Source organism: Saimiri boliviensis, chromosome 8 (genome assembly GCF_048565385.1).
Source record: "Saimiri boliviensis isolate mSaiBol1 chromosome 8, mSaiBol1.pri, whole genome shotgun sequence".
NCBI lineage: Eukaryota > Metazoa > Chordata > Mammalia > Primates > Cebidae > Saimiri > Saimiri boliviensis.
The window spans coordinates 71,768,257-71,794,541 of record NC_133456.1 but is presented as its reverse complement, the minus strand read 5'-3'; the positions used below and the strand labels follow the sequence as shown (position 1 = coordinate 71,794,541).

The 26,285-nt window shown below is 43.9% G+C and overlaps 1 protein-coding gene across 4 annotated transcripts in view; it reads left to right on the top strand.

Moving 5' to 3' along the window:
* Window positions 1-14,158, top strand: part of MCCC1 (methylcrotonyl-CoA carboxylase subunit 1) — a 78,472-nt gene extending 64,314 nt beyond the window's left edge. For 3 of the 4 annotated variants that reach the window (XM_074404598.1, XM_074404599.1, XM_039478811.2), the window contains 5 exons: window positions 2,649-2,698; window positions 6,488-6,625; window positions 9,424-9,531; window positions 11,341-11,412; window positions 13,305-13,643. In XM_074404598.1, coding sequence (XP_074260699.1) covers window positions 2,649-2,698; window positions 6,488-6,625; window positions 9,424-9,531; window positions 11,341-11,412; window positions 13,305-13,433 — 497 coding nt within the window. In that variant the 3' untranslated portion in view covers window positions 13,434-13,643. Of the gene's footprint in view, window positions 1-2,648; window positions 2,699-6,487; window positions 6,626-9,423; window positions 9,532-11,340; window positions 11,413-13,304; window positions 13,644-13,745 lie in introns of those variants that run through there. The other variant, XM_039478812.2, reaches the window with a different exon arrangement.
* The last annotated feature ends 12,127 nt before the right edge of the window (window positions 14,159-26,285 follow it).

Here is a 26,285-nt window from a genome sequence, read left to right as displayed (position 1 = left end):
TCTGGGCCTACTCTGGAGTTATTGCAGGTTTGCTTCCAGACCACTGCAATAAAGTGAGCCAAACAAAGGTTTTGGTTTCCTCATGCATATGAAAGTTATGTTTATAGGCCTGGCACGGTGGCTCACACCTGCAGTCCCAGCACTTTGGGAGGCTGAGATGGGTGGATCATGAGGTCAGGAGTTTGAAACTAGCCTGACCAATGTGGTGAAACCCTGTCTTTACTGAAAATAGAAAAATTAGCTGAACATGGTGACGCACGCCTATAATCCCAGCTACTCAGGAGGCTGAGGCAGGAGAATCGCTTGAACCTGGGAGGCGGGGCTTGCAGTGAGCTGAGATCACACCACTGCACTCCAGCCCGGGTGACAGAGCAAGACTCCATCTCAAAAAAAAATTATGTTTATATATATTGTAGTTTATTGTGTGCCAATAACATTATGTCTAAACAAATAATATATATATACCTTAATTTAGAAATGCTTTATGTCTTAAAAAAAAACAAAAAAAAACAAAAAAAACCATTGATCTAAGCCTCCAGTGAGTTGTAATCTTGTTGCTGGCAAAGGGTCTTGCCTCAGTGTTAATGGCTGTTATTGACTTAGTGTGGTGGTTGCTGAAGATTGGGGTGAGTAGCGATTTGAGTAAAATAAGACACCAAGGAAGTTTGCTGCATCAGCTGACCCTTCCTTTCATGAAAGACTTTTCTGCAGTGTGCAGTGCTGTGGAGATGCAGCAATTCAGTCACATCTTCAGGCTCTACTTCCAATCCTAGATCCCTTGCTATTTCTACCACCTGCAGTGACTTCCTCTGCTAAAGTTTTGAACCCCTAAAAGTCATCTGTGAGTCATTAACTTCTTCCAAACTCCTGTTAATGTTGATAATTTGACCTCATTCCATGAATTGCAAATGTTATTAATGGCATCTAAAAGGTTTTCAATTTACGTTGCCCAGATCTATCAGAAGACTCACTATGGCAGCTATTGCCTTACAAAATATATTTCTTAATAAGACTTTAAGTTGAAATTACTCCTTGATCCATGGGCTGCAGAAAGAATGTTGTGTTAGCAGCCATGAAAACATTAATCTCCTTGTACATCTCCCTCAGCACTCTTGGGCGGTGACTGTACGCACTGTCACTGAGTGATAATATTTTGAAAGGAATTTTTTATCTGAGCACTGTTGAGTAGATCTGAACAATAGGCTTAAAATATTCAGTAAACCATGGCATAAACAGAAATGCTATCATCCAGGTTTTGTTGTTCAATTTATAGGCACAGGCAAATTTAGCATCATTCTTAAAGGCCCTAGGATTTTCAGAATGGTAAATGAGCATTTAATTCAACTTAAAGTCAGTGGCTGCATTAACCCCAGCAAGAGAGTCAGCCTGTCATTTGAAGCTTTGAAAGCAGGTATTGACATTTCCTCTCTAGCTTTGAAAATCCTAAATGGCATCTTCTTCCAATAGAAGACTGTTTTGTCTTCACTAAAAGGCTGTTGTTTTTTGTAGCCACATTCATAAATTTTCTTAGCTAGATTTCCTGGATAACTTGCTGCAGCTCCTCCATCAGTACTTTTCTGCTTTATCTTGCTCTGTGTGTTAGGAAGATGGCTTCTTTCCTTAAACCTCATAAACCAGCCTCAGAAAATCAAAGCCAGAGATTTAATGAGAAATGACAGAGGTGATCAGGTGGCAGATTCTAGTCTGAACCAAAAACTTGTCTTTACCAGTTCATTGCCTTTTTTTTTTTTTTTTTTTTGAGATGGAGTCTCTCACCCTGTTGCCCTGGAGTGCAGTGGTATGATCTTGGCTCACTGCAGCCTCCACTGCCTGGGTTCAAGGGATTCTCCTGCCTCAGCCTCCTGATTAGCTGGGATTACAGGCACATGCCACCACACCCAGCTAATTTTTGTATTTTTAGTAGAGACAGGGTTTTACCATATTGGTCTGGCTGGTCTCAAACTCCTGACCTCATGATCCACCTGCCTCAGCCTCCCAAAGTGCTGGGATTACAAGCATGAGCCACCTCACCCAGCCTGCATTTTTAAAGTTACAATACTGCAGCCATAGTGTTGAGGGAAAAATATGTAAAATATTCCACAACCTTAAAATATCTAAAACCCAAGGCCAGATGCAGTGACTCATGCCTGTCATTCCAGCACTTTGAGATGCCTAGGCAGATGGTTCATTTGAGTCCAGGAGTTCAAGACCAGCCTGGGCAACATGGCGAACCTCATCTCTACAAAAAAGTAAAAAAACTAGCCAAGCATGGTGGCACATCTGTAGTCCCAGCTCCTTGGGAGGCTGAGGTGAGGGGATCGCCTGACCCCAGCAGGTTAAGGCTGTGGTGAGCCGTGATCGCGCCACTGCACTCCAACCAGGGTGACAGAGTGAGACCCTGTCTTAAAAACAAACAAAAAAAACCCTGAAATTCTGTTTGAAAAAAGAAATGGTTGAAATTCATCTTTCTTGGTACTAGCCTGACAGATGCTTTTCTAACAAAATACTTTATTTCCAAGAAGTTAAAAGATGTTGATTTTCCTTTGAATAGTTGGTTGTCTGTAGGTTGAGAGTGAGATTCTTTATATATCGGTTATTAAATAAATGTTTCCTAATTTTTCTTTATTTTTTCCCCTTTTTCCGTGAAGATATAGCCATAGCTGTAACGTATAACCATGATGGGTCTTACAGCATGCAGGTAAGCCTTGCTGGTTTTGTTCTACGGTGCAGAGCTGCATCTGATCTCTTTTATACTGAATAGGATCTTTTTCCACTCTCTGGTTTCTCTTAAGCCTTTGACTATTATGACTGCAGTTAGGAGAATATCTTATGCCTTTATTTCAGACCCAATTTGGGGAAATTACCCACTATACAGTTTCTAACTGATTGCTTAATCGGTTGGGCTGTGGTTCCCTTAAGAATAAAAACTTGGCAAAAAGTAAAAGCTCAAATCAGACGTTCACAGGCCCCTAAAGTATATGCATGTATTTACATCAAAAGCAGCAGTTCTCAAATTGTTTGTCTCAGGAACCCTGTACCCTCTTAAAAATACTCACCAGAGCTGTTTGGTTTGTGTTTTATATCTCTTGTTATTTACCGTTTAGACTATTTAACTGAGAAAATGTAATTTTTTTTTACTATTTTTAAATTGTGGTAAGATACACATAATACAAAATTTATCATTTTAACCATTTGCATTCAGTGCATTCAAATTGTTATGTAACCATTACAACCATCCATCTACAGAATTTCTTCTAGTGAAACTAAAATTCTGTACTCATTGATTAAACAGTAACACTCCATTCCTTCTTCCCCCATACCCTGAGAACCACAATTCTGCTGTCTCTGTGAATTCGACTCTTCTAGGTACCTGATAGAAGTGAAATAATGTAGCCGGGCGCGGTAGCTCACGCCTATAATCCCAGCACTTTGGGAGGCAGAGGCGGGTGGATCACGAGGTCAAGAGATCGAGACCATCCTGGTCAACATGGTGAAACCCCGTCTCTACTAAAAATACAAAAAATTAGCTGGGCGTGGTGGCACGTGCCTGTAATCCCAGCTACTCAGGAGGCTGAGGCAGGAGAATTGCCTGAACCCAGGAGGCGGAGGTTGCAGTGAGCCGAGATCGCGCCATTGCACTCCAGCCTGGGTACCAAGAGCGAAACTCCATCTCAAAAAAAAAAAAAAAAGAAGTGAAATAATGTAGCATTTGTCCTTTTGTAACTGGCTTCACTTGGCAGAGTGTCTTCCATGATGTAGCATATATGACAATTTCCTTTTTTTTTTTAAAGACTGTAAAATACTCTGTTGTAAATATATACCATATATTCTTCATCCATTCAGCCATTGATGAACATTCAGGTTGTCTCTAGCTTTTGGCTATTGTGAATAATGTTGCTATGAACAGAGGTGTACAAATATTTCTTTAACACGCTCTTTTTTATCCTTTTGGGTATCTATCCAGAAGTGGAATTGCTGGATCATATGGTAATTCTGATTTTTTTGCAAGACCGCCATACTGTTTTCCATAGCAGCTGCACCAGTTTACAGTCCTGTCAGCAGTGAACAATGATTCCAGCCTCTTGATATCCTTGCCACTACTATTTTCTGGGGTTTTGTTTTCAGTTTTTTGTTTTATAATAGCAGTCCGAATGGGCGTGAAGTAGTAGTATCTCACTGTGACTTCGATGTGCACTTCCGTAACGATGGATGATGTTGAGCATCTTTTTGTGTTCTTACTGGCTGTTTGTATATCCTCTTTAGAAAAATCTCTGTTTGAGCCCTCTGCCAGTTTCTTAATCTAGTTGTTTTGTTGTTGTTGTTGAGTTGTAGGATAAATTGAAAAAAATTTTTAAACCTAATAACAAGTACGCATTCCATTAGCCATCAGAGTGATAACATTATCACACATTCAGTAGCCTCTGGAAAATTCCATTGTGTATTATGAGAGAATGAGGGCACAAAAAACAAATAATATCTTCGTCCTTTTTTTTTGGAGACAGAGTTTCGCTTTCATTGCCCAGGCTGGAGTGCAATGGCACCATCTCAGCTCACCACAACCTCCGCCTCTCGAGTTCAAGCCATTCTCCTGCCTCAGCCTTCTGAGTAGCTGGGATTACAGGCATGCTTCACCATACCTGGCTAATTTTGTATTTTTAGTAGAGACAGGGTTTCACCATGTTGGTCAGGCTGGTCTCAAACTCCCAACCTCAGGTGATCCGCCGAGCTCGGCTTCCCAGAGTGCTGGGATTATAGGCATGAGCCACTACGCCCAGCCTTCTTAGTCTTACGACTTTATGGATACTCTAAAAAAGGTATTAGGGAGACCCCAAGGAACACACGGGTCATATTTTAAGAATCTCTAGTATAAAGTTTATGGTAGTCCTTCATTAAAAGAAGACCATTACATTGGCAAAATGGAAGGCTTAAATAGTCAAAGAAAAAAAAATAGGGAATTCAGTCAAATTCCTATAGTAAAGTACAAGTTTAGGGAATAGAATAAATCATTTTTAATATGAGCTAAGAGATTTCAAATCCTGCAGAACAGATTTATCAGTGATACGTGTTAGACCTCCCTGCATTTTGAGAAACATTGATTTTCTTTCTCTGAGATTCAAAAAAACCATGGAAAGTCTGCCTATTTGGGTATGACGATTATAATTCACATTAATGCCTCTGGTTTGTTTGAGATTATTTCTTCTCCCTTGGTAGCTGGTAAAGTAGATTGCCAGTTTGTTCTAATTTGCTCTTGGAACTACATTTACAATTTCAAAATGTGTTTTTGTGAATCTTTAAGCAAAACTGTTTCCATTCTAACCTTTATGTCCTAAGAATTGCACAAACATTCAAATGGCTGTTTTAGTAGGTTACAAAGCGTAGTAAAATGTCATATTTAACTTAGGATAGATGAGAACCAGTGTATAAATATTGCAGTGTGACCTATTTCATCTTAGCCTACGTAATATATTTGGAAAGAATAGCCGTGTGACTTCTACACTAGCATTATGGTAATTGAAATGAAGACTAGAGAGAGAAGATTTAAATGGACTTTACTAAGGGAAATTTTACAGCAGTTTTCATGTCTTTTTATCAGCTTCCTTGAAACATTGTGAACTTTGTTCTTTGGCATGTGGTCTCTTAGAGTGAGAAAATTGTGGCCGACCTCCAGCTAATTTATGTTCTTAAATCATAACTGAAACTCATGAATTGGACCTATGTGTTGATGACATAAAAGAACTATCATCTAATTATGTGGTTCTGGCTTTTCTTGTGTGACTGACTGGCACGGGAAAACTTCAAATACTCAGAAATGAGTTTATATTACAAACATGTAATGTACGCAAATAAATTTTAATAATTTTGCATAACTTGTTTTTTTTGTTTTTTGTTGTTGTTTGTTTTTTGAGATGGAGCTTTGCTGTATCACCCAGGCTGGAGTGCAATGGCGCAATCTTGGCTCACTGCAACCTCCGCCTCCCGGGTTCAGGAGATTCTCCTGCCTCAGCCTCCTGAGTAGCTGGGGTTACAGGAATGCGCCACCAGGCCCGGCTAATTTTGTATTTTTAGTAGAGACAGGGTTTCACCACGTTGGTCAGGCTGGTCTCGAACTCCTGACCTCGGATGATCTGCCTGCCTTGGCCTCCCAAAGTGCTGGGATTACAGGTGTGAGCCACCGTGCCCGGCCAATTTGTATTTTTATTTCTTATTTTTAGTGCTATCTTTATATGTTTAAATGAACCTTTATCTATAGCATTACGGTGCTATGGATATGCTAGATAACTTTTTTTTCCTTTTAATCATCTTCCTGTTATTTTTGTATAAAATATCTTGGTTAGGAATAGGGGGAACGTATCATGACTTTTTAAAAAACAATATATGTTTAAGACACATTTTATGTTTTAAAACTACTAATAGTGAAGAATTGGTTCTGATCTTATTCTGTAGGTTTTCCGTTTATTTTAAAGATCTTATTTTTCGTTTTTTTCAGATTGAAGATAAAACTTTCCAAGTCCTTGGTAATATTTACAGCGAGGGAGACTGCAGTTACCTGAAATGTTCTGTTAATGGAGTTGCTAGTACAGTTAAGCTGATTATCCTGGAAAACACTCTTTACCTATTTTCCAAGGTACTGTCTCTTCTTTATAACATCAGTCCTGGGGGCATGGGAAAAAACTCTTGGACCAGAGACATTTCACTGAAAGAGATTAGAAAGATCCAGCTTCCTTCGAGCACTGCTGCGACCCTTCTTCTCTCAGTTCACTTGCCATTCTGTGTTTCTTTGCCAAATTCCTGCCCTCTCCAGTTTCCCATTCACTTCTCTCATTCACACAGATACTCATTGATATACACATAACCATTTTCTTCCTGAATTCTGAAACAAATCCTTACACTTTCTTTGTCAGAGAGTATTTCCCTGCTCCGTGGGTGGTATTATCTCAGGGCTTTGATGCCTGAACACTTTTCCCCACCCACCAGCTGGAATCCTGGTGATTTTGGAGGATGGGCCCACTGGGAGAGGGTCTGTGGAGCAGATGTTCCTTGTGGGGAAGGTGGACAGAGGGAAGGGGGTGGCATGAGTGGTGGTCTCTGGACAGTCAAAAGATAGTGAAGGCAGGCTTTGCATGGTTTGTTTAGGAGCCTGCTGCCTGGGCGGAAGGAGGATAAGGGATTATCAAATATGTTGTGGCCTCACAGTGCTTTGTGATGAGATTCCTTTAGCATTCTAGTCATTAAACTACTATATGGTGTTAAGGACGATCTCACTTTGCCAGACGTTCCTTTCCATCGCCAGTGATGCTGTAGTAGTAATGATGATAGAGGCAGTATGATGGAATGGTGAAGGGCACAGTGCTCAAGGGTGCAGCTGCTTTGGTTCAAGTCTTGGCCTTGCCACTGAGCAGCTGTGTGACCCTGGGCTGTTAACCCACCTGGGCTTTAATTCTCCTGCCTCTAAACAGTAATCGTAACAGCAATAACAACAGGTGCAGTGGCTTGTGCCTGGAGTCCCAACACTTTGGGAAGCCAAGGCAGGCAGATTGCTTGAGACTAGAAGTTTGAGACCCATGTGGCAACATAGCAAGACCATCTCTAGAGAAAATTTTAAACATTAGCCAGGCATAGCGGTGTGTGCCTGTAATCCTAGCTACCTGGGAGGCTAATGCAGGAGGATTGCATGGGCTCGGGAGTTCAAGGTTGCAGTGAGCTATGATTGTGCCACTGTACTCCAGCCTAGGTGGCAGAGTGAGACCCTGCCTCTAAAAAATAATAATAAAAATAATAATAAGGTGATGGCTCACGCCTGTAATCCCAGCACTTTGGAAGGCTGAGGCAGGTGGATCACAAGTTCAGGAGATGGAAACCATCCTGGCTAACATGGTGAAACCCTGTATCTACTAAAAATACAAAAATTAGCTGGGTGTGGTGGCATGCACCTGTAGTCCCAGCTACTCGAGAGGGTGAGGCAGGAGAATTGCTTGAACCTGGAAGGCGGAGGTTGCAGTGAGCCGAGATCACACCACTGCACTCCAGCCTGGGCAACAGAGTGAGACTACTCTCAAAAAATAATAATAACGATCACAGTCCCTTCCTCATAGAGTTGTTGTGATGATTAATGACATAATATATGTGTGTTAAAAATAGTGCCTAGCATACTGAGCCGCTGAGAGTAGGGATGCTACTGAAAATGGCTTCCAGTCAGTGGCTACTTGTTGTCTTCTACAGGTAATGCTTTATTTTTATTTTATTTTATTTTTTTATGAGATGGAGCCTTGCTCTGTTGCCCAGGCTGGAGTGCAGTGGCGTGATCTCAGCTCACTGCAACCTCCACCTGCTGGGTTCAAGCTATTCTCCTGTCTCAGCCTCCCAAGTAGCTGGGATTACAGGCACATACCACTATGCCTGGCTAATTTTTGTGTTTTTAGTAGAGACGGGGTTTCACCATGTTGGCCAGGCTGGTCTAGAACTCCTAACCTCAGGTGATCCACCTGCCTGGCCCTCCCAGAGTGCTGGGATTAGAGGCGTGAGCCTGGCACTAATCCCAGGCCTGGCACTAATTCTTTTAATATACTGTGAAGCATGTATACCATTACCCCTTTATAGTGGGATACCAAGGCTGAGAGGGATTTAATAATTTGCTCAAGGTCATAAAGCTAGAGTAGAACATGGCCGGGCGCGGTGGCTCAAGCCTGTAATCCCAGCACTTTGGGAGGCCGAGGCGGGTGGATCACAAGGTCGAGAGATCGAGACCATCCTGGTCAACATGGTGAAACCCCGTCTCTACTAAAAATAACAAAAAAATTAGCTGGGCATGGTGGCACGTGCCTGTAATCCCAGCTACTCAGGAGGCTGAGGCAGGAGAATTGCCTGAGCCCAGGAAGCGGAGGTTGCGGTGAGCCGAGATAGCGCCATTGCACTCCAGCCTGGGTAACAAGAGCGAAACTCCGTCTCAAAAAAAAAAAAAAAAAAAAAAAAAAAAAAAGCTAGAGTAGAACACTGGTATAATGGTGAATTTTTTTTTTTTTTTTTTTTTTTTTAGTCAGAGTCTTGCTCTTTCACCCCGCTGGAGTGCAGCGGCACTGTCTTGGCTCTCTGCAGCCTCTGCCTCCCAGGCTCAAGTGATCCTCCTGCCTCAGCTCCCGAGTAGCTAGGACTATAGGCGCGTACCACCACACCGGGCTGATTTTTGTATTTTTTGTAAAGATGTGGTATTGCTGTGTTACCCAGGCTGGTCTTGAACTCCTGGGCTCAAGCTATCTGCCTGCTTCGGCCTCCTAAAGTGCTGGGATTACAAGCACAAGCCACTGCTCCTGACCATGATGGCTCATATTGAACAAATAGCTGGGAAACAGTTATCACCTCAGGTATATTAGTAAAAATACAGTGATAGGATCTTGATTCCATTTTCAGTTTGTTTTCTATTTCTAGGAAGGAAGTATTGAGATTGACATTCCAGTCCCCAAATACTTATCTTCTGTGGGCTCAGAAGGAACTCAGGGAGGCACCTTAGCTCCTATGACTGGAACCATTGAAAAGGTAATCACATGACATCTGTAGAATGATGTGTTCAGTAAGCTTTAATGAACGGCTTTGTGAACTTTGTCATTTATGTCCTTTTCCCTTTCTGAACCTTGCTCGTGGGCAAGCTTTAGAAGCATCCACTTCAAAAAAACAAGAGGCTCTATTACAGATTCAAGTTTTGTATTACAGTCTTCAGTGAAAATACCCATTTACCTAATTTATGATAAGTATTGCTGTTTTTGAAGGCAGGAATTTGCATCAAAATACAAATAATCTAAATTGTCTTTTTATGATTAAAACTGAACCTTCATTAAGCATTATTCAAAAAAGCTGGTTTTGAATGTTTAATAGCAGCAAATTTTTCATGAAATAATGACATTTTCTTTAGTGTACATAGTTGCATCCGTGTTAAAATGTTAAATGTGTTAAAAGGACTGGTATCGGTGAAGAACAATGTAGTTTGGTGTTGAATGTAGTATATAATTCAGAGTTGCAGTCCATACTGTCTTGAGTCAGTTCAGGCTGCTATCATGGAACACCACAGACTGGGTGGCTTTTAAACAATAGAAATTTATTTCTCATGATTCTGGAGATTGGGAAATCCATCAAAGCATCAGCAGATGAGGTGTCTGGTGAGAGTCTACTTACTGATTTCATAAACAGCATTTTTTTCTCGTGTGGTCATGTGGAATGGGCACAGGACCTCTCGTCAGGCCTCTTTCATAAGGGCACTAATCTCATGCATGAGGGCAGAGCCCTCATGACCTAATCACCTGCTAAAGGCCCCACCTCCAAATGCCATTGTCCTGGAGGTCAGGATCTCAACAAATGAACCCTGGGAGGATATAGACATTTAGACCCTAGCACACACTGACCTAACATCACATGTGATAGATCAGTATCCGTAGCCTCCTTTTTATATATTTGAATACAGTAGCGTCTCCTCCAGTATGTTTCAGTCATAAAAACTCAACTGTATACTCTAGGAACAACAAAATAAAGAAGAAAATAACGACTTAAATAGTGTGGGTGATTTGAGCCACCATTCTCCTTTGGAAATATTTACCTGCAAGTGGGTCTGAGCTGGGAGACCTGGATCTGCCTTTAGCTCATTGGATTTCAGTCCCCACAGGCCTCTCATAGTGTCGGCATCTCTGCAAACTCTGAGTCTCACACTTAGTAACCATGTGAACCAAAACCAAAGTGGGACCATGTAGGATATTATGAGTCCATGTATATGTATACAGAGGAAAATAGACATTTCTTTCTGGGGTTGCTAATAAGTTTAATTCTGTTGCATGAAGATTGTCTTCACATTTACTACACAGATCTCTGAAGAGTTCAAACACACTACACTTGGTCCTAGATGACCCCTTCCCTATTGGCAATGTGTCTTGTTTGTACATTCTTGAAAAACATGAAAGGGTATCAAAATATATGGAGTATATTCGTGTGATTCAAGCAAAACTAAGTGTTTGTGGGGGTGGGGACAGGACTAAGCAGTGCTGCCCACCGACCACAGTGCTGGCAATGCCAGATTGACCTGTAGGTCTCTGATGGGACCAGTACATTTGTTTTTGGCAGATAATACAACCACATAGACTCTACTTCAGCTCTGTAAGTTGATAGACCAACTCTATGGGCCGCAAAGGACCTCTGTGTGGTTTTCTTTCTTTTAATTGATATTTTATTTTGTATATTCATGGTTTACAACATGATGTTATGAGTACATATAGACAGTAAAATGGTTACTATAATGAAGGCAATTAACGTATCTAGGACCTCTGTGTTTTCAAATACTAACCTGTCACACTGACTCTCAAGGTGTTTGTCAAAGCTGGAGACAAAGTGAAAGCTGGAGATTCCCTAATGATTATGATCGCCATGAAGATGGAGGTAAGTGAAGTCATGAGTTCAGTTGCTAAAAGGTCTTTGGGAGTGATCAGACCTAATTGTTCTTTTGCCTTATTCTGTAAGTTAATGCCACTTTAGATATGAAGAGCCATAGAGTGACGAAGCATTAATTGTAGGAAACAAAACCAAACTATCCTTCTTGTGAAAGGATTTTTATTTTAATTTTGTGAAATTGCACCTGTCATTTCTGATTCTGAAATTATTGACAGCTTGGAATCAGGCAGTAACCCAGCTGAATGTTAACTGTTAGTATTTTTTAAGGCTGAACCAAGGATGCCAGGTGTTAGTTTCAAAGTGAAAACCTCAATCAAGTTAAATTTGCTGTTTAGGTTTTTAGATGGTTCAAATGGTAGGTCAGTGATTCTTAGCCCTGGCTGAATATTACAGACAGTCCTCAACTTCTTCTTCTTTTTTTTTTTTTTTTTTTTTTTTTGAGACGGAGTTTCGCTCTTGTTACCCAGGCTGGAGTGCAATGGCGCTATCTCGGCTCACTGCAACCTCCGCCTCCTGGGTTCAGGCAATTTTCCTGCCTCAGCCTCCTGAGTAGCTGGGATTACAGGCATGTGCCACCATGCCCAGCTAATTTTTTGTATTTTTTAGTAGAGACGGGGTTTCACCATGTTGACCAGGATGGTCTCGATCTCCTGACCTCGTGATCCACCCGCCTCGGCCTCCCAAAGTGCTGGGATTACAGGCTTGAGCCACCGCGCCCAGCGACAGTCCTCAACTTCTAATGGTTCAGTTAAGGACTTTTCAGCTCGACACTGGTGCAAAAGCCATCCACATCAAGTATGCTCCTTAACTTACACTGGATTTATCTGGACATGACCCTGTTATACGTCAAGGAGCATGTGTACAGTCAGCTGGGGAGATTTTAAAAACTGCTTCCCCAGACCAGTTGAATTGTGATCTCCAGGATTAGGGTCCAAGGATCAGTACTTGTGAAAGGCTGGGCACGGTAGCTCACACCTGGAATCCCAGCACTTTGGGAGGCCAAGGCAGGCAGATCATTTGAGGTCAGGAGTTCATGACCGGCTTGGCTAATATGGTGAGACCTCATCTATATTAAAAATACAAAAATTAGCCGGGCGCGGTGGCTCAAACCTGTAATCCCAGCACTTTGGGAGGCCGAGGCGGGTGGATCACGAGGTTGAGAGATCGAAACCATCCTGGTCAACATGGTGAAACCCCGTCTCTACTAAAAGTGCAAAAAATTAGCTGGGCATGGTGGCGCGTGCCTGTATTCCCAGCTACTCAGGAGGCTGAGGCAGGAGAATTGCCTGAGCCCAGGAGGCGGAGGTTGCGGTGAGCCGAGATCGCGCCATTGCACTCCAGCCTGGGTAACAAGGGCGAAACTCCGTCTCAAAAAAAAAAAAAAAAAAAAAAATTAGCCAGGTGTAGTGGTGCATGCCTGTAGTCCCAGCTACTCTGGAGGCTGAGGCAGGAGAATCACTTGAACCTGGGAAGCAGAGGTTGCAGTGAGCTGAGATTGTGCCACTGCACTCCAGCATGGGTGACAGAGTGAGAGTCTGTCTCAATTAAAAAAAAAAAAAAAAAAAAGCCATGAAAGCTTCCTAGGTAGAATTCTAATGTGATGCTCGAGTTGAGCACTGCTGGCTACACCAGAGCTCCCCAGTCATGTCCTTGAATGGGTACTGGTGTGTCCGAGTGTGGGTTCTTCTCAATCTGTCGCCCTTCTCCCTGTGTGCTGTGGTGTTGAAAACAACAACAGCAGAGCCTTGGAAGACACTGAGAGACAGGCAGCATCACGCTTGGCCACGGTTTTCGTTTTCGGTCTCCCTTTTGTGATTCCGTATAGACTCGGTCCTCATTAGTATCGCAGCTATCACGTGTCCTGTTTTGTGTCTCTGCAGCATACCATAAAGGCTCCAAAGGATGGTACAGTAAAGAAAGTGTTCTACAGAGAAGGTGCCCAGGCCAGCAGGCACACTCCGGTAGTCGAGTTTGAGGAGGAAGAACCGGACAAAAGGAACTCGGAATAAACTGCAGCAAGGAAATGGTCAGTGAAGTAGTGTCTTCTCACTCAACCAAACAGAGAAACTGCCTCTTGGTTTTTTCGGGTTCTCTTAACGCACAGTTTTACTAAATTATCGTATGCTTGTGCCTTTTACATTTGAAAATCATGCATCTGGGTCACAAATACAAATTATCTCAAAAATTTCCTACGAATAAAGTTGAATTATTCTTTTTTATTGGAAGCTAATGTTTGTTTCTGCCTCGAATTGTATACAATGTAGTCTCTTTTAGGAAGTGGGGAAGAGAAAAGGTCATTTAACTGATGAAGTACTTTCCAGTTGCAGTTATAATGAAAATGGGCAGCAACATGTTTGAGAGACAGATGTCCTGGAGCTCAACAACCAAGGTCAAAAGTAAGATACTTACAGCCGGGCGTGGTGGCTCACGCCTGTAATCCCAGCACTTTGGGAAGCTGAGGCGGGTGGATCACGAGGTCAAGAGATCGAGACCATCCTGGTCAACATGGTGAAACCCCGTCTCTACTAAAAATATAAAAAAATCAGCTGGGCATGGTGGCGCATGCCTGTAATCCCAGCTACTCAGGAGGCTGAGGCAGGAGAATTGCCTGAACCCAGGAGGCGGAGGTTGCGGTGACCCGAGATCACGCCATTGCACTCCAGCCTGGGTAACAAGAGCGAAACTCCGTCTCAAAAAAAAAAAAAAAGGTAAGATTCTTACTAGGTAATTTAAAGACATAGATATTAGCCAGGCGTGGTGCCTCACGCCAGTAATCCCAGCACTTTGGGAGGCTAAGGTGGCAGGATCACTTGAGTTCTGGAGCTGGCCAACATAGTGAAACCCTGTCTCTACAGAAAAAATGCTGGTTGTGGTGGTATACACCTGTAGTCCCAGCTACTTGGGAGGCTGAGGCAGGAGAATCACTTGAACCTGGGAGGTGGAGGTTGCAGTAAGCCGAGCTCACACCACTGCACTCTAGCCTGGGTGACAGAGCGAGACTCCATCTCAAAACAGATACATAAATATAAATAAATAAAGACATGGATATTGTTTCTAGTGTTTGTAATTGGAAAGTTTCTATCTAGATTGTCTCTGCCTTTATTGTACTTTCTAAGCTTATAAAAATATAACATGCTAAAATATGTTAATACTTAATATAAATTTTTGGTAAACTTGAAAAGTATAATTTTACAGAAAAAGTAGATGAGAGTTAAAAGCCTCAGTCGGCTGAATACTTTTTTTACATACACTTTTTTCATTATGGAAAAAATGTTCGATTTACTTTTATCTAGATTTCGTGTTACTTTACTAACATGTGCAGCCCTTTGCATTTTTATATAATTGAAGTGTCAAATATTTGTTGAATTGAGTTCTTGCTGAATCCATAAGACTGTGCTAAATGTTGTGGAAAATACAGAGAAATGTAAAAGATGGTCTCTGTACTTTTAGATGCCTATGTTGGGAAAGTTAACATGATCATGTCTGCTATGATTAGAATGTGTCCTCTGTATTTCATGTGTTAAGAACTTAATCCCCAAGTTCATGTGTTGATGAGAGGTAGGACTTTTGGGAGGTAATTAGGATTGGATATGGTCATCAGGGTGGGGCCCCCATAATGGGGCTGGTGGCTTTAAAACAGGAAGAGAGGCCAGGCACAGTGGCTCATGCCTGTAATCCTAGCACTTTGGGAGGCCAAGGTGGGTGGATTGCCTGAGCTCAAGAGTTCTCGACCAGCCTGGGGAACACAGTGAAACCCCATCTCTACTAAAAATAAAAAAGTTAGGTGGGCATGGTGGCTGACACCTGTAATCCGAGCTACTTGAGAGGTTGAGACAGGAGAACCGCTTGAACCCAGAGGCAGAAGTTGCAGTGAGTCGAGATCGCACCACTACACTCCAGCCTGGACGACAGATTGAGACTCTGTCTCAAAATAAATAAATAAATAAAAGAGGAAGAGACACGTGAGCTGGCTTGCTCTTGCCCTGTTGCCCTTTGATGGCCTCTGCCATGTTATGACACAGCAAAAAGGCCCTCACCAGACACCAGCCCCTCAGTCTTGAACTTCCCACGCTTCATAAATTTCTTCATAAATTATCCAGTCTGTGGTAGTCTGTTTTAGCAATGCAAAACAGACTATGAATAGACTATGACAGTGTCAAAAGTTACAGTTTTAGCAATGGAGGCTTTTCCCCTTTCCAAGCAAAACTTTCTCTATTTAAAAGAGGGAAAAGCCAAAGTGCCGTGATGGGAATTTCACATTGCTGTTTGCCCCTTGCAGAGAATGCTGTTTGTATCCTTCAGTGGAACATGGTTGGGTTCTCTGTTTCATTGTTAACTAACTGTGTTGGGGATATGTATATTGAAAGAATTCGAAGCCAGCTAGCCCAGCTACCCACATATGTGTAGAATGCTTTCAGATCTTTGCCAGCTCGGTGCTGTGTGAGCAGAGTTCTTTTGCACGTGAATGTATATGTTTATTCTACAGAGAGTTTCAGAGCATTTGCTGTATACTAGGGCCGCTGGAAACAAAGATAGTAAGAAATGATTTCTGCCTTTGCCCTATCTAATGGGAAACAGGATCCAGATGCATAGAAACATGTAATATAGGCCGGGTGTGGTGGCTCATGTTGGGCATCCCAGCACTTCGGGAGGCCAAGGCAGGTGGATCACCTGAGGTCAGGAGTTTGAGACCAGCTTGTCCAACATGGCGAAAACCCATCTCTACTAAAAATACCAAAATATGTCAGGCATGGTGGCAGACACCTGTGGTCCCAGCTACTCGGGAGGCTGAGGCAGGAGAATTGCTTGAACCCTGGAGGCCGAGGTTGCAGTGAGCTGAGATCATGCCATTCCACTTTGGCCTGGGCAGCAGAGTGAGGCTCCATCTCAAAAAATAAGGATAACTGACAGTGGTATAATATACCTGTCTACTAGGTGCCATGTGCAGTCAGGTGAGTGAAATGCTAAAGTCTGCTTTGGGTCAGGAGGCTGACGGAGAGGCAGTGATGTTTTTTTGTTTGTTTGTTTTTAATTGCATTTTAGGTTTTGGGGTACATGTGAAGAACATGCAAGATTGTTGCATAGGTACACATGTGGCAGTGTGATTTGCTGCCTTCCTCCCCATCACCTATATCTGGCATTTCTCCCCATGCTGTCTCTCCCCACCTCCCTGCCCCCCCGTCCCTCCCCCATTTCCCCCCAACAGACCCCAGTGTGTAGTGCTCCCCTCCCTGTGTCCATGTGTTTTCACTGTTCAACACCTGCCTATGAGTGAGAACATGCAGTGTTTGATTTTCTGCTCCTGTGTCAGTTTGCTGAGAATGATGGTTTCCAGGTTCATCCATGTCCCTACAAAGGACACGAACGCATCGTTTTTGATGCCTGCATAATATTCCATGGTATTTATGTGCCACATTTTCCCTGTCTAGTCTATCATCAATGGGCATTTGGGTTGGTTCCCAGTCTTTGCTATTGTAAACAGTGCTGCAGTGAACATTCGTGTGCACGTGTCGTTATAGTAGAACGATTTATAATCCTTTGGATATATGCCCAGTAATGGGATTGCTGGGTCAAATGGGATTTCTATTTCTAGGTCCTTGAGGAATCGCCCCACTGTCTTCCACAATGGTTGAACTAATTTACACTCCCACCAACAGTGTAAAAGTGTTCCTATTTCTCCACATCCTCTCCAGCATCTGTTGTCTCCAGATTTTTTAATGATTGCCTTTCTAACTGGCGTGAGATGGTATCTCAGTGTAGTTTTGATTTGCATTTCTCTGATGACCGAGGCAGTGATGTTTGAACTGGGCTTTGGAGGATAGCCATTTGCCAGATGTAGAAAGAAGGCGGTGAGTCCAGGCCATTGCAGGTGGACAGACTAGCACGCCTAGAATGGTAAGACATGAAGGCATGCAGTGTGTTCAGGGCACAGAGTGTGGCCCAGCCCCACACCACCTGCCTCATATATCTACAAAGAAAAACTAGCCAGGCATGGTGGCACGTGCCTGTAGTCCCAGCTGCTTGAGAGGCCGGGGTGGGAAGATCGCTTGAGCCCAAGAGTTTGAGGTTACATTGATCTGTGATCACATGCCACTGCATTCCAGCCTGGGTGACAGAGTGAGACTCTGTCTCAAAAAAAAAAGAAAAAGAAAAAGAAGGAAAAAGTGCAAGCCTGGGTTGGGAGGTCTGGGTGGTGCACACTTTGGTGCACGTCTTGACTTAAAGTACTTCTGCCTTGAATAAGATCCATTAGAGGCATGGACCAAAACAGAGTCATTAGCTGGGGAAAAAAAGAAGCTTGCTACCTTTTCTTTGACAGTAGCGTGGCTCAGGTATTTAATAACCAAGAGAACAACAAAATTTAAGAACCCTAATGATTGCTTTTTGATCACAGGGGAGAACACAGCCTTGTAGTTGAAATAACAGCTTTGGAGTTAGCATTCAGACCCTAGCTTTGTCTCTTATTAGCTGTATTGCCTCGGGCAAGTCATTTCACCTCTCTGAGCTTTATCTGTAAAACTGAGGTGGCAGCACTACCTCACAGGCTTGTTTTGAAGATTAAAGGAGAAAATGTAGAGGTTGCTTTTAACATTGTACCTGGGAAATGATTTATACTTGTCTGGTAGTTATTGCCAACTCTGGTTATCGCTAGGGAGCAATTAAGAAACTGCTGTAAATTCAGCCTGGCTGGTTACTCTTGCCAGGAAAAATCCCAGGCCCCGGGGTGGTGAAAAATCTTGCCTGGACATGCATCTCCCCCGTCCTCTCTCTCCCCTCCCTCCCCCAGCGGTAGCCTGCTCCACTGTGACCTGGCACCTGTCAACTCCTGACACACTGTCGCTGACAGACTCTGGGGGAAGCCTCAGTCAGTAGCTAGAGCTGTGTGCTGGTGGGACAGCAGCATGTCCGGAAATAATTCACCTCTTCATGAAGGCTGGGTCTGGGCTTGTGCCACCTGCCGCCATCGGTTGTCACACGTGTGGAGCTGGTGCTGGAGGGGAAGCCTGTGTCTGGCCTGAGCCTCAGTGTGGGCAGGCATCACACCTGCTGGGCAGCAGAGTAGGGCTGTCTTTCATTTAGCTGAACTCCTTTCCCTTTTTTCCCCTGCCACAATCGACTTCTCACTCCTGCATACTTACTGTTAACCCTCAGCTAGTTCTCTTAGGAATATTAGAAGGTGCAGTGTGCATCTATGCCTGCCCAGCCACGGCACTTCTGCTGTGGTCATGAAAATATTTACAGTGTTGACAGGAATGTTTGCATTGGTATTGCATTTTCATCAGAGGATCTCAAAAAAGCACGTGTAGGTATTCACACTAAGCTTCTAAATACTCCAGAAGAGGAAAATGTGATTTAAGCTGTATGGTAGAAGAGAAGATGGCTGTTCCCAAATGTTTTGCTCCTTGGTTAGTGCAGAGAACCTTAGGGTACCAGTCCCCTCCTGCTAATGACACATGGTCCTTGAGGGCTGGCCCCCAAGATGCTGCCCCTAGAGGTTAGTAGTTTTTCCCCACCAGATTGGGAGTATCAGGTATCCCAGGAGGTCCTGCCTACAGCTCTCAAAGCCACAGTCTGAGTGGAAACACTTTGCCCATCCTCCCCCAACCTCTGTGAATGTCCTTGGGGATGCCATTCCTTCTGGACCAAGGGGCGCCTGGACCTTTTGGAGATGATAGCCCTGATACTGATGATTATTTTGTCACCCTGACATTTGCCTCCTGTTTGCTGGATCCCTGGGACTCAGAATGCCTCAGTGCCTCTAACGGGCTCCATCTCCTGCAGCGAGTTGCACGTGGAATGTGCACTCTCCTCTGCAGCCTCCAAGCCACAGCACAGACATCAACTCCCTCCTACTAAGAACGGCTCAGGGGCTCAGGTCATTCTCCATATGTACTACCCCTCATTACCATTTTGCTAAACTGTTAGATTAGATTTGACATAATTCTGATTCCAAAACCAGCCTTCCCCCAAAACAAAAAAACACGGACAGAAACAAGATAGTTTGGGTCGTCGTCGTCGTCTTCGCAGTTATTCCTTTATCGTTACCAACTATGTCATAAAAGCATTATGGGCTTTTTTTTTTTTTTTTTTTTTTTTTGAGACAAGAGTCTCTGTCACCCAGGCTGGAGTGCAGTTTTTGAGACACAGTCTTGCTCTGTCGCCCAGGCAACAGCCTGTAGCTGGGACTACAGGTATGCACCACTATGCCCAGCTAATCTTTGTATTTTTAGTAGAGGCAGGATTTCACCATGTTGACCAGGATGGTCTCAATCTCTCGACCTTGCAATCGGCCCACCTTGGCTTTCCGAAGTGTTGGGATTACAGGCCTGAGCCACTATGCCTGGCCAAGTCCTTTGTTTGAAAATACCACTGAGTATTTCATTGTTGTCAAATTAAATCCAGAGTAGTATCTGAGATTCCCTGTCATCTGACATGCTGTGGAAACCACAAAGCCTCCAAACAGGTTTCTACAGAGACCACTACTCTTTGCCTTCCTCAATTAATTACACAGAAAGGATGGGAAAGGCACACAGGGTGAAAGGGGAGATGGGGAAAATAAAAACAAAGAAGCAAGCCAGGCTGAGGTATCGCCCAGCTCTGGTGGTCCACTGCTGGAAACCCAACCCCCAGCTACTATCCATGCTCCATGCAGGGCAAGTCAGCTCTTCTCTCCCAGCAGCAACCTGATCAGCCAAGGGTTAGCGCCCTTGGAAATAGTTGGAACATTTCATATTGGAAAGTGAAGTTTCGGATGGCATAATTTACTCCAGAAGCAAAGAATACTTCACAGGAAAGTAATTTGAGAGGCAGATCCAGGCTTTGTAGGTCCTGAAGCTTAAACAATTTGAGGAGACCTTATTTAAGAAAAAGAGTGTAAAATGACATACACAAAAGTAGTTTTAAAAGTAAACGGTGGTCTTAACCAAATGTGGCAAAATGTTTACTTTTGCAAATTTCACAAAAATCAAATGACCAGGGCCTTGGAAGGGGCCCATACAGGCAGGGGTCCTGGAGCTTCCCGAGTATCATGTGTCCTGGTGACCAGTAGTGTGCTGGGAGGGGTAGGGTCCGGAATGAAGGTGTTGGTGCTCTGGGGGTGATGTTCTGTGTCTTTTTTTTGTTTTGGAGACAGAGTTTCGCTCTGTCGCCCAGGCTGGAGTACAGTGGTGCAGTCTTGGCCCACTGCAACCTCCGCCTCCTGGGTTCAAGTGATTCTCCTGCATCAGCCTGCCAAGTAGCTGGGACTACAGGTGTGCACCACCAGACCCAGCTAATTTTTGTATTTTTAGTAGAGACGGGGTTTCACCATGTTGGCCAGACTGGTCTCGATCTCTTGACCTCATGATCAGCCTGCCTCAGCTTCCTAAAGTGCTGGGATTACAGGCGTGAGCCACTGCGCCCAGCCGATGTTCTGTGTCTTGACCGAGGTGGGAAGGGGACTACACTGGGGGTTATTTCACAACAACCTGTTAAGCTGCACACTGGGGTTTTTGCACTTTTATGTATACTTGTTATATTTCATAATTTATAAAATCATTTGGCCCTTTTCTAAGCTGAGGAAAATACTCATTTTATTGGATGAAGTAGGTCCTCAATAAATACTTGTTGAATGAGTTAATGAGTGAATGATTTGCAAATCTATTCTGCAAATATGTACTGAAGGCCTAAATGTGTAAGGATGTGTTATTAAATATATTACAGTGGCTAGGCATGGTGGCTCATGCCTGTAATCCCAGCACTGTGGGAGTCTGAGGCAGGCGGATCACCTGAGGTCAGGAGTTTGAGATCAGCCTGGCCAACATGGTGAAACCCCATCTCTACTAAAAATACAAAAATTAGCCACGTATGGTGGTGCATACCTGTAATTCCAGCTACTCAGGAGGTTGAGGCAGGAGAATCACTTGAACCCAGGAGGCAGAGGTTTTGGTGAGCTGACATTGCACCATTGCACTCCAGCCTGGGCAACAAGAGTGAAACTCCGTCTCAAAAAAAAAAAAAAAAAAAAAAAAGTTATGGTATTACTATAGTAAATTATAGTATATTATCAATATTTAAGCAAAAACAAGATTTAATGAGAGATATAAATTATATTTTACTTCATTTTGCCTTTTTTTTTTTTTTTTTTTTTTTTTTTTTTTTTTGGGAGACAGGGGCTCACTCTGTCGCCCAGCCTGGAGTGTTGTGGTGTGATCATGGCTCACTGTAACCTCTGCCTCCTGGGGTTAGCGATCCTCCCTAGTAATTAGGACTTCTACAGGTATGCACCACCACACCAGCTAATTTTTTTCATTTTTCGTGGAGATGAGGTTTTGCCACATTGCCCAGGCTGATCTCAAATCCGTGGGTTCAAGTGATCTAACCTGCCTCAGCCTCCCAAAGTGCTGGGATTACAGGAATGTGCCCTTGTGCCTGGCCCTCCTGTTTTTAAGCCTAGAACATTCACACTGGGTCAATATCCCGAGTTTGTGACCCTAAACAGGGTTCTGAAGGAGAGGATAGCAATGGATATGTGTCATGTTTTGTGGCACTAAGTATGAGCAATTGAAAACCCTTGCTGTGAGAGAAGGCACTGAATGGATGGAGAGAAGACACAAAAACGGGTCTGAAGCAGGAAAAAGCTGGGAACCCTACACAAGGCCAAGCACATCTGGACTATTCCTGGCCCCAAGAGCTCTGGGGGAATGGGTGAGTTGAACTGGCCAGGAGCAACCCACTCTCACCATGGGCCTCAGGATCCCTGGCAGGAGAAGGCCCTTCGACCACTACAGACACTTGATTTGGCAGGGAGAGGTGCTTAGAGAAGTGGTAGGGGCAGCACATTGGCTGATGTGGAGCCCAGAGGGTTTCGTATGGTAGCATCTGTAGCACAGCACAGTCAGGAATGTCCATCCCCCTCGATTCAACTTGCTCCCATAGGAGACTTTTGCTGTAGGGAAACAGATGGACATGAATTCTGCAGGGTGGTCTTGTCCATTAGACAGGGCCAATTGGCCCTGAGCACCCCGTGGTCTGCTGGCACTGTCTGATGGGCCCCAGCCTGGCTGGCTTGCAAGTCAGCTTCAGGTGCCCTGGGGGCCAACACCATAGCTTCTGTGCCGGTGAACTGTGCATGACTGGTGGAGAGCTCCAGAGGGGTGGTCCCTACAGCCACACACCAGCCCACACACTCCCTCCCCAAACTGCAGCTTCCCCAGGGTCCACAGCAGCTCCCCACATCGCTTTGCTGGCCCATGTCTGCAAGGGTGGGTTTTTCATTCCTTGCCCGGCCAGCCTGGGAGTGCAGCCACCTCCCAATCCTTGACTGATCACCATTGCAGACAGAGCCTTGGCAGACACAGAGCCAGCCAGCTTGGCCCCTGTCAGCACCCCACCCTTGCACTAACACTGTGCAGAGAACAGCAGATCCTCCTCCACCCTAAGTGACCACTCCTGTTTGTGGGGCACAGAGAAAGTACCCAGATCTGCACCTGCCAGCACCCTGCCCCAGAGCTGACACTACCTCCAGCACAACCACAGTCACCAGCAGAGGCCCTCTGCACATCCCCAGCTGTGTTGCCTCCACCACTGTGGTGAATGCCTGCAGGGAGGCAGACACCTGGCACCTGCTAGATCTCTACCACAGCTGCCACTAGCACTGCTACTGGTGTGTGCAAATGAGGATGGATCTGCTGTCACTGCAGTACTAAACGCTTTGGCTGACACCATCCATCAGAGTGTAGTGACCATTGGTTCAGGAGCACCTCACCCCATAGCCACCTCCCCACTCCCCGTCCCCCACAACGGTGCAGTGGATTCCTAACCTTGAGGAGCCAGAGAACAAAGTCAGGGCCCAATACAAGTCTCCCAGAGTTAGAGCATGCAGTCTGGGAATTGGGAGCTGAGCACTGGGCCCCTAAAATCTTGCAGAAACAAAGCCAGTCAGCTGAATCCACCTTATACCACAGTCAAGTCCTCCAGGTCATCAAATAGGATAAAAGAAAAAAACATCCGCCGGGTGCGGTGGCTCAAGTCTGTAATCCCAGCACTTTGGGAGGCCAAGGCGGGTGGATCACGAGGTCAAGAGATCGAGACCATCCTGGTCAACATGGTGAAACCCCATCTCTACTAAAAATACAAAAAAATTAGCTGGGCATGGTGGCACGTGCCTGTAATCCCAGCTACTCAGGAGGCTGAGGCAGGAGAATTGCCTGAACCCAGGGGGCAGAGGTTGCAGTGAGCCAAGATCGCGCCATTGCACTCCAGCCTGGGTAACAAGAGCAAAACTCCATCTCAAAAAAAAAAAAAAAAAAAAGGCCGGGCGCAGTGGCTCAAGCCTGTAATCCCAGCACTTTGGGAGGCCGAGGCGGGTGGATCACGAGGTCAAGAGATCGAGACCATCCTGGTCAACATGGTGAGACCCCGTCTCTACTAAAAATACAAAAAATTAGCTGAGCATGGTGGCGTGTGCCTATAATCCCAGCTACTCAGGAGGCTGAGGCAGGAGAATTGCCTGAACCCAGGAGGTGGAAGTTGCGGTGAGCCGAGATTGTGCCATTGCACTCCAGCCTGGGTAACAAGAGCGAAACTCCATCTCAAAAAAAAAAAAAAAAAGAAAAAAACATCCAAAGGTCAGCAGCCTCAAAGATTGAATGAAGATAAGGCCACAAATATGAGAAAGAATTAGTGCAGGAATCCTGACAGCTCAAAAAGCCGGAGTACTTTCTTTCCTCCAAATGACGGCATCCCCTCTTCAGCAAGGGTTATAAACAAGGCTGAGGTGGTAGAAATGTCAGAAATAGAATTCAGAATATGGATAGGAATGAAGATCATTGAGCTGCAGGAATATGTTGAAACCCAATCCAAGAAAGCTAAAAATCATGATAAAACAATGCAGAAGCTGACAGACAAAATAGCCAGTATAGAAAAGAATATATCTGATCTCATAGAGCTGAAAAACATACTACAGGAATTTCATAATGCAATCACAAGTATTAATAGCAGAATAGACCAAGCAGAGGAAGGAATATCAGAGCTTGAAGGCTGGCTTTCTGAAGTAAGATAGACAAGAATAGAAAAAAATGAATGAAAAGGAATAAACAAAAACTGAGAAATATAAGATTATGTAAAAGTGACCAAATCTATGACTCATTGCTGTCCTTGAAAGAGATGGGGAGAATGGAAACAACTTGGAAAACATTTCAAGGTCTCATCCATGAGAACTTTCCCAACCTAGCTGGATATTACTACTGACCCCGTAAAAGTACAAATAACCATCCAAAAATACTATGAACACCTCTATGCACATCAGCTACAAAATCTAGAAGAAATGGATAAATTCCTGGACACATACACCTTCCCAAGACTGAACCAGGAAGAAACTGAATCCTTGAGCAGACCAATAACAAGCTCTGAAATTGAGTCAGTAATGACTAGCCTACCAACATTCAAATTTAGGAAGTGTGGAGAACCCCAGTAAGATACTTCACAAGAAGTTCATCCTGAAGACACATTTAATCATCACATTCTCCAAGGCTGGAATGAAAGAAAAAAATGTTAAAGGCAGGTAGAAGCTGGGTGCGGTGGCTCAAGCCTGTAATCCCAGCACTTTGGGAGGCCGAGGCGGGTGGATCACGAGGTCGAGAGATCGAGACCATCCTGGTCAACATGGTGAAACCCCGTCTCTACTAAAAATAAAAAAAATTAGCTGGGCATGGTGGCATGTGCCTGTAATCTCAGCTACTCAGGAGGCTGAGGCAGGAGAATTGCCTGAACCCAGGAGGCGGAGGTTGCGGTAAGCCGAGATCGCGCCATTGCACTCCAGCCTCGGTAACAAGAGCGAAACTCCGTCTCAAAAAAAAAAAAAAAAAGCAGGTAGAAAGGCCAGGTCACCTACAAGGGAAGCCTATCAGACTAATAGCAGACCTCTCAGCAGAACCCTTACAAGCCACAAGAGACTGGGGGAAGCCAATATTCAATATTCTTAAAAAAATTCCAACCCAGAGTTTCATATCTGACTAAGCTAGGCTTCATAAAGGAGAAATAAGAGCCTTTTCAGACATGCAAATGCTGAGGGAATTTGTTACCACTAGACTTGCCTCACAAGAGCTCCTGAAGAAAGCACTAAATATGAAAAGGAAAGACCATTGCCAGCCACTTCAAAAACACACTGAAGGACACAGACCAATGACACTATAAAGCAATCATGTAAACAAGTCTACAAAATAACCAGCTAACATCATGATAACAGAATCAAATCCACACATATCAATATTAACCTTGAATGTAAATGAGCCAAATGTCCCAATTAAAAGGTACAAAGTGGCAAGCTGGATAAAGAATCAAGACACATTGATGTGCTGCTTTCAAGAGACCTATCTCACATGCAATGACCCTCACAGGCTCAAAATAAGAGGATGAAGAAAACAAATGGAAAACCAAAAAACGGGTTACAATCTTAGTTTCAGACAAAACAGACTTTAAACCAAGGAAGATCAAAAAAGACAAAGACAATTACATTATGGTAAAAAGTTAAATTCAACAAGGAGATATAACTATCCTAAATATATATGAACCCAACACAGTAGCTCCCTGATTCATTAAACAAGTACTTAGAAGCTTTCAAAGAGCCTTAAACTTCTACATAATAATAGTGGGAGACTATAAACCCTGCTGACAATATTAGACGGATCATTGAGACAGAAAATTAACAAAGATATTTAGGACCTGAACTCGGCACTGGATCAAAGGGAGTTAATAGACATCTACAGAACTCTCCACCCAAAAACAACCGAATATACATTCTTCTCATCACCACATGGCACATACTCTAAAATCATCACATAATCAGAAGTAAAACACTCCTTGGGAGATAAAAAGAACTG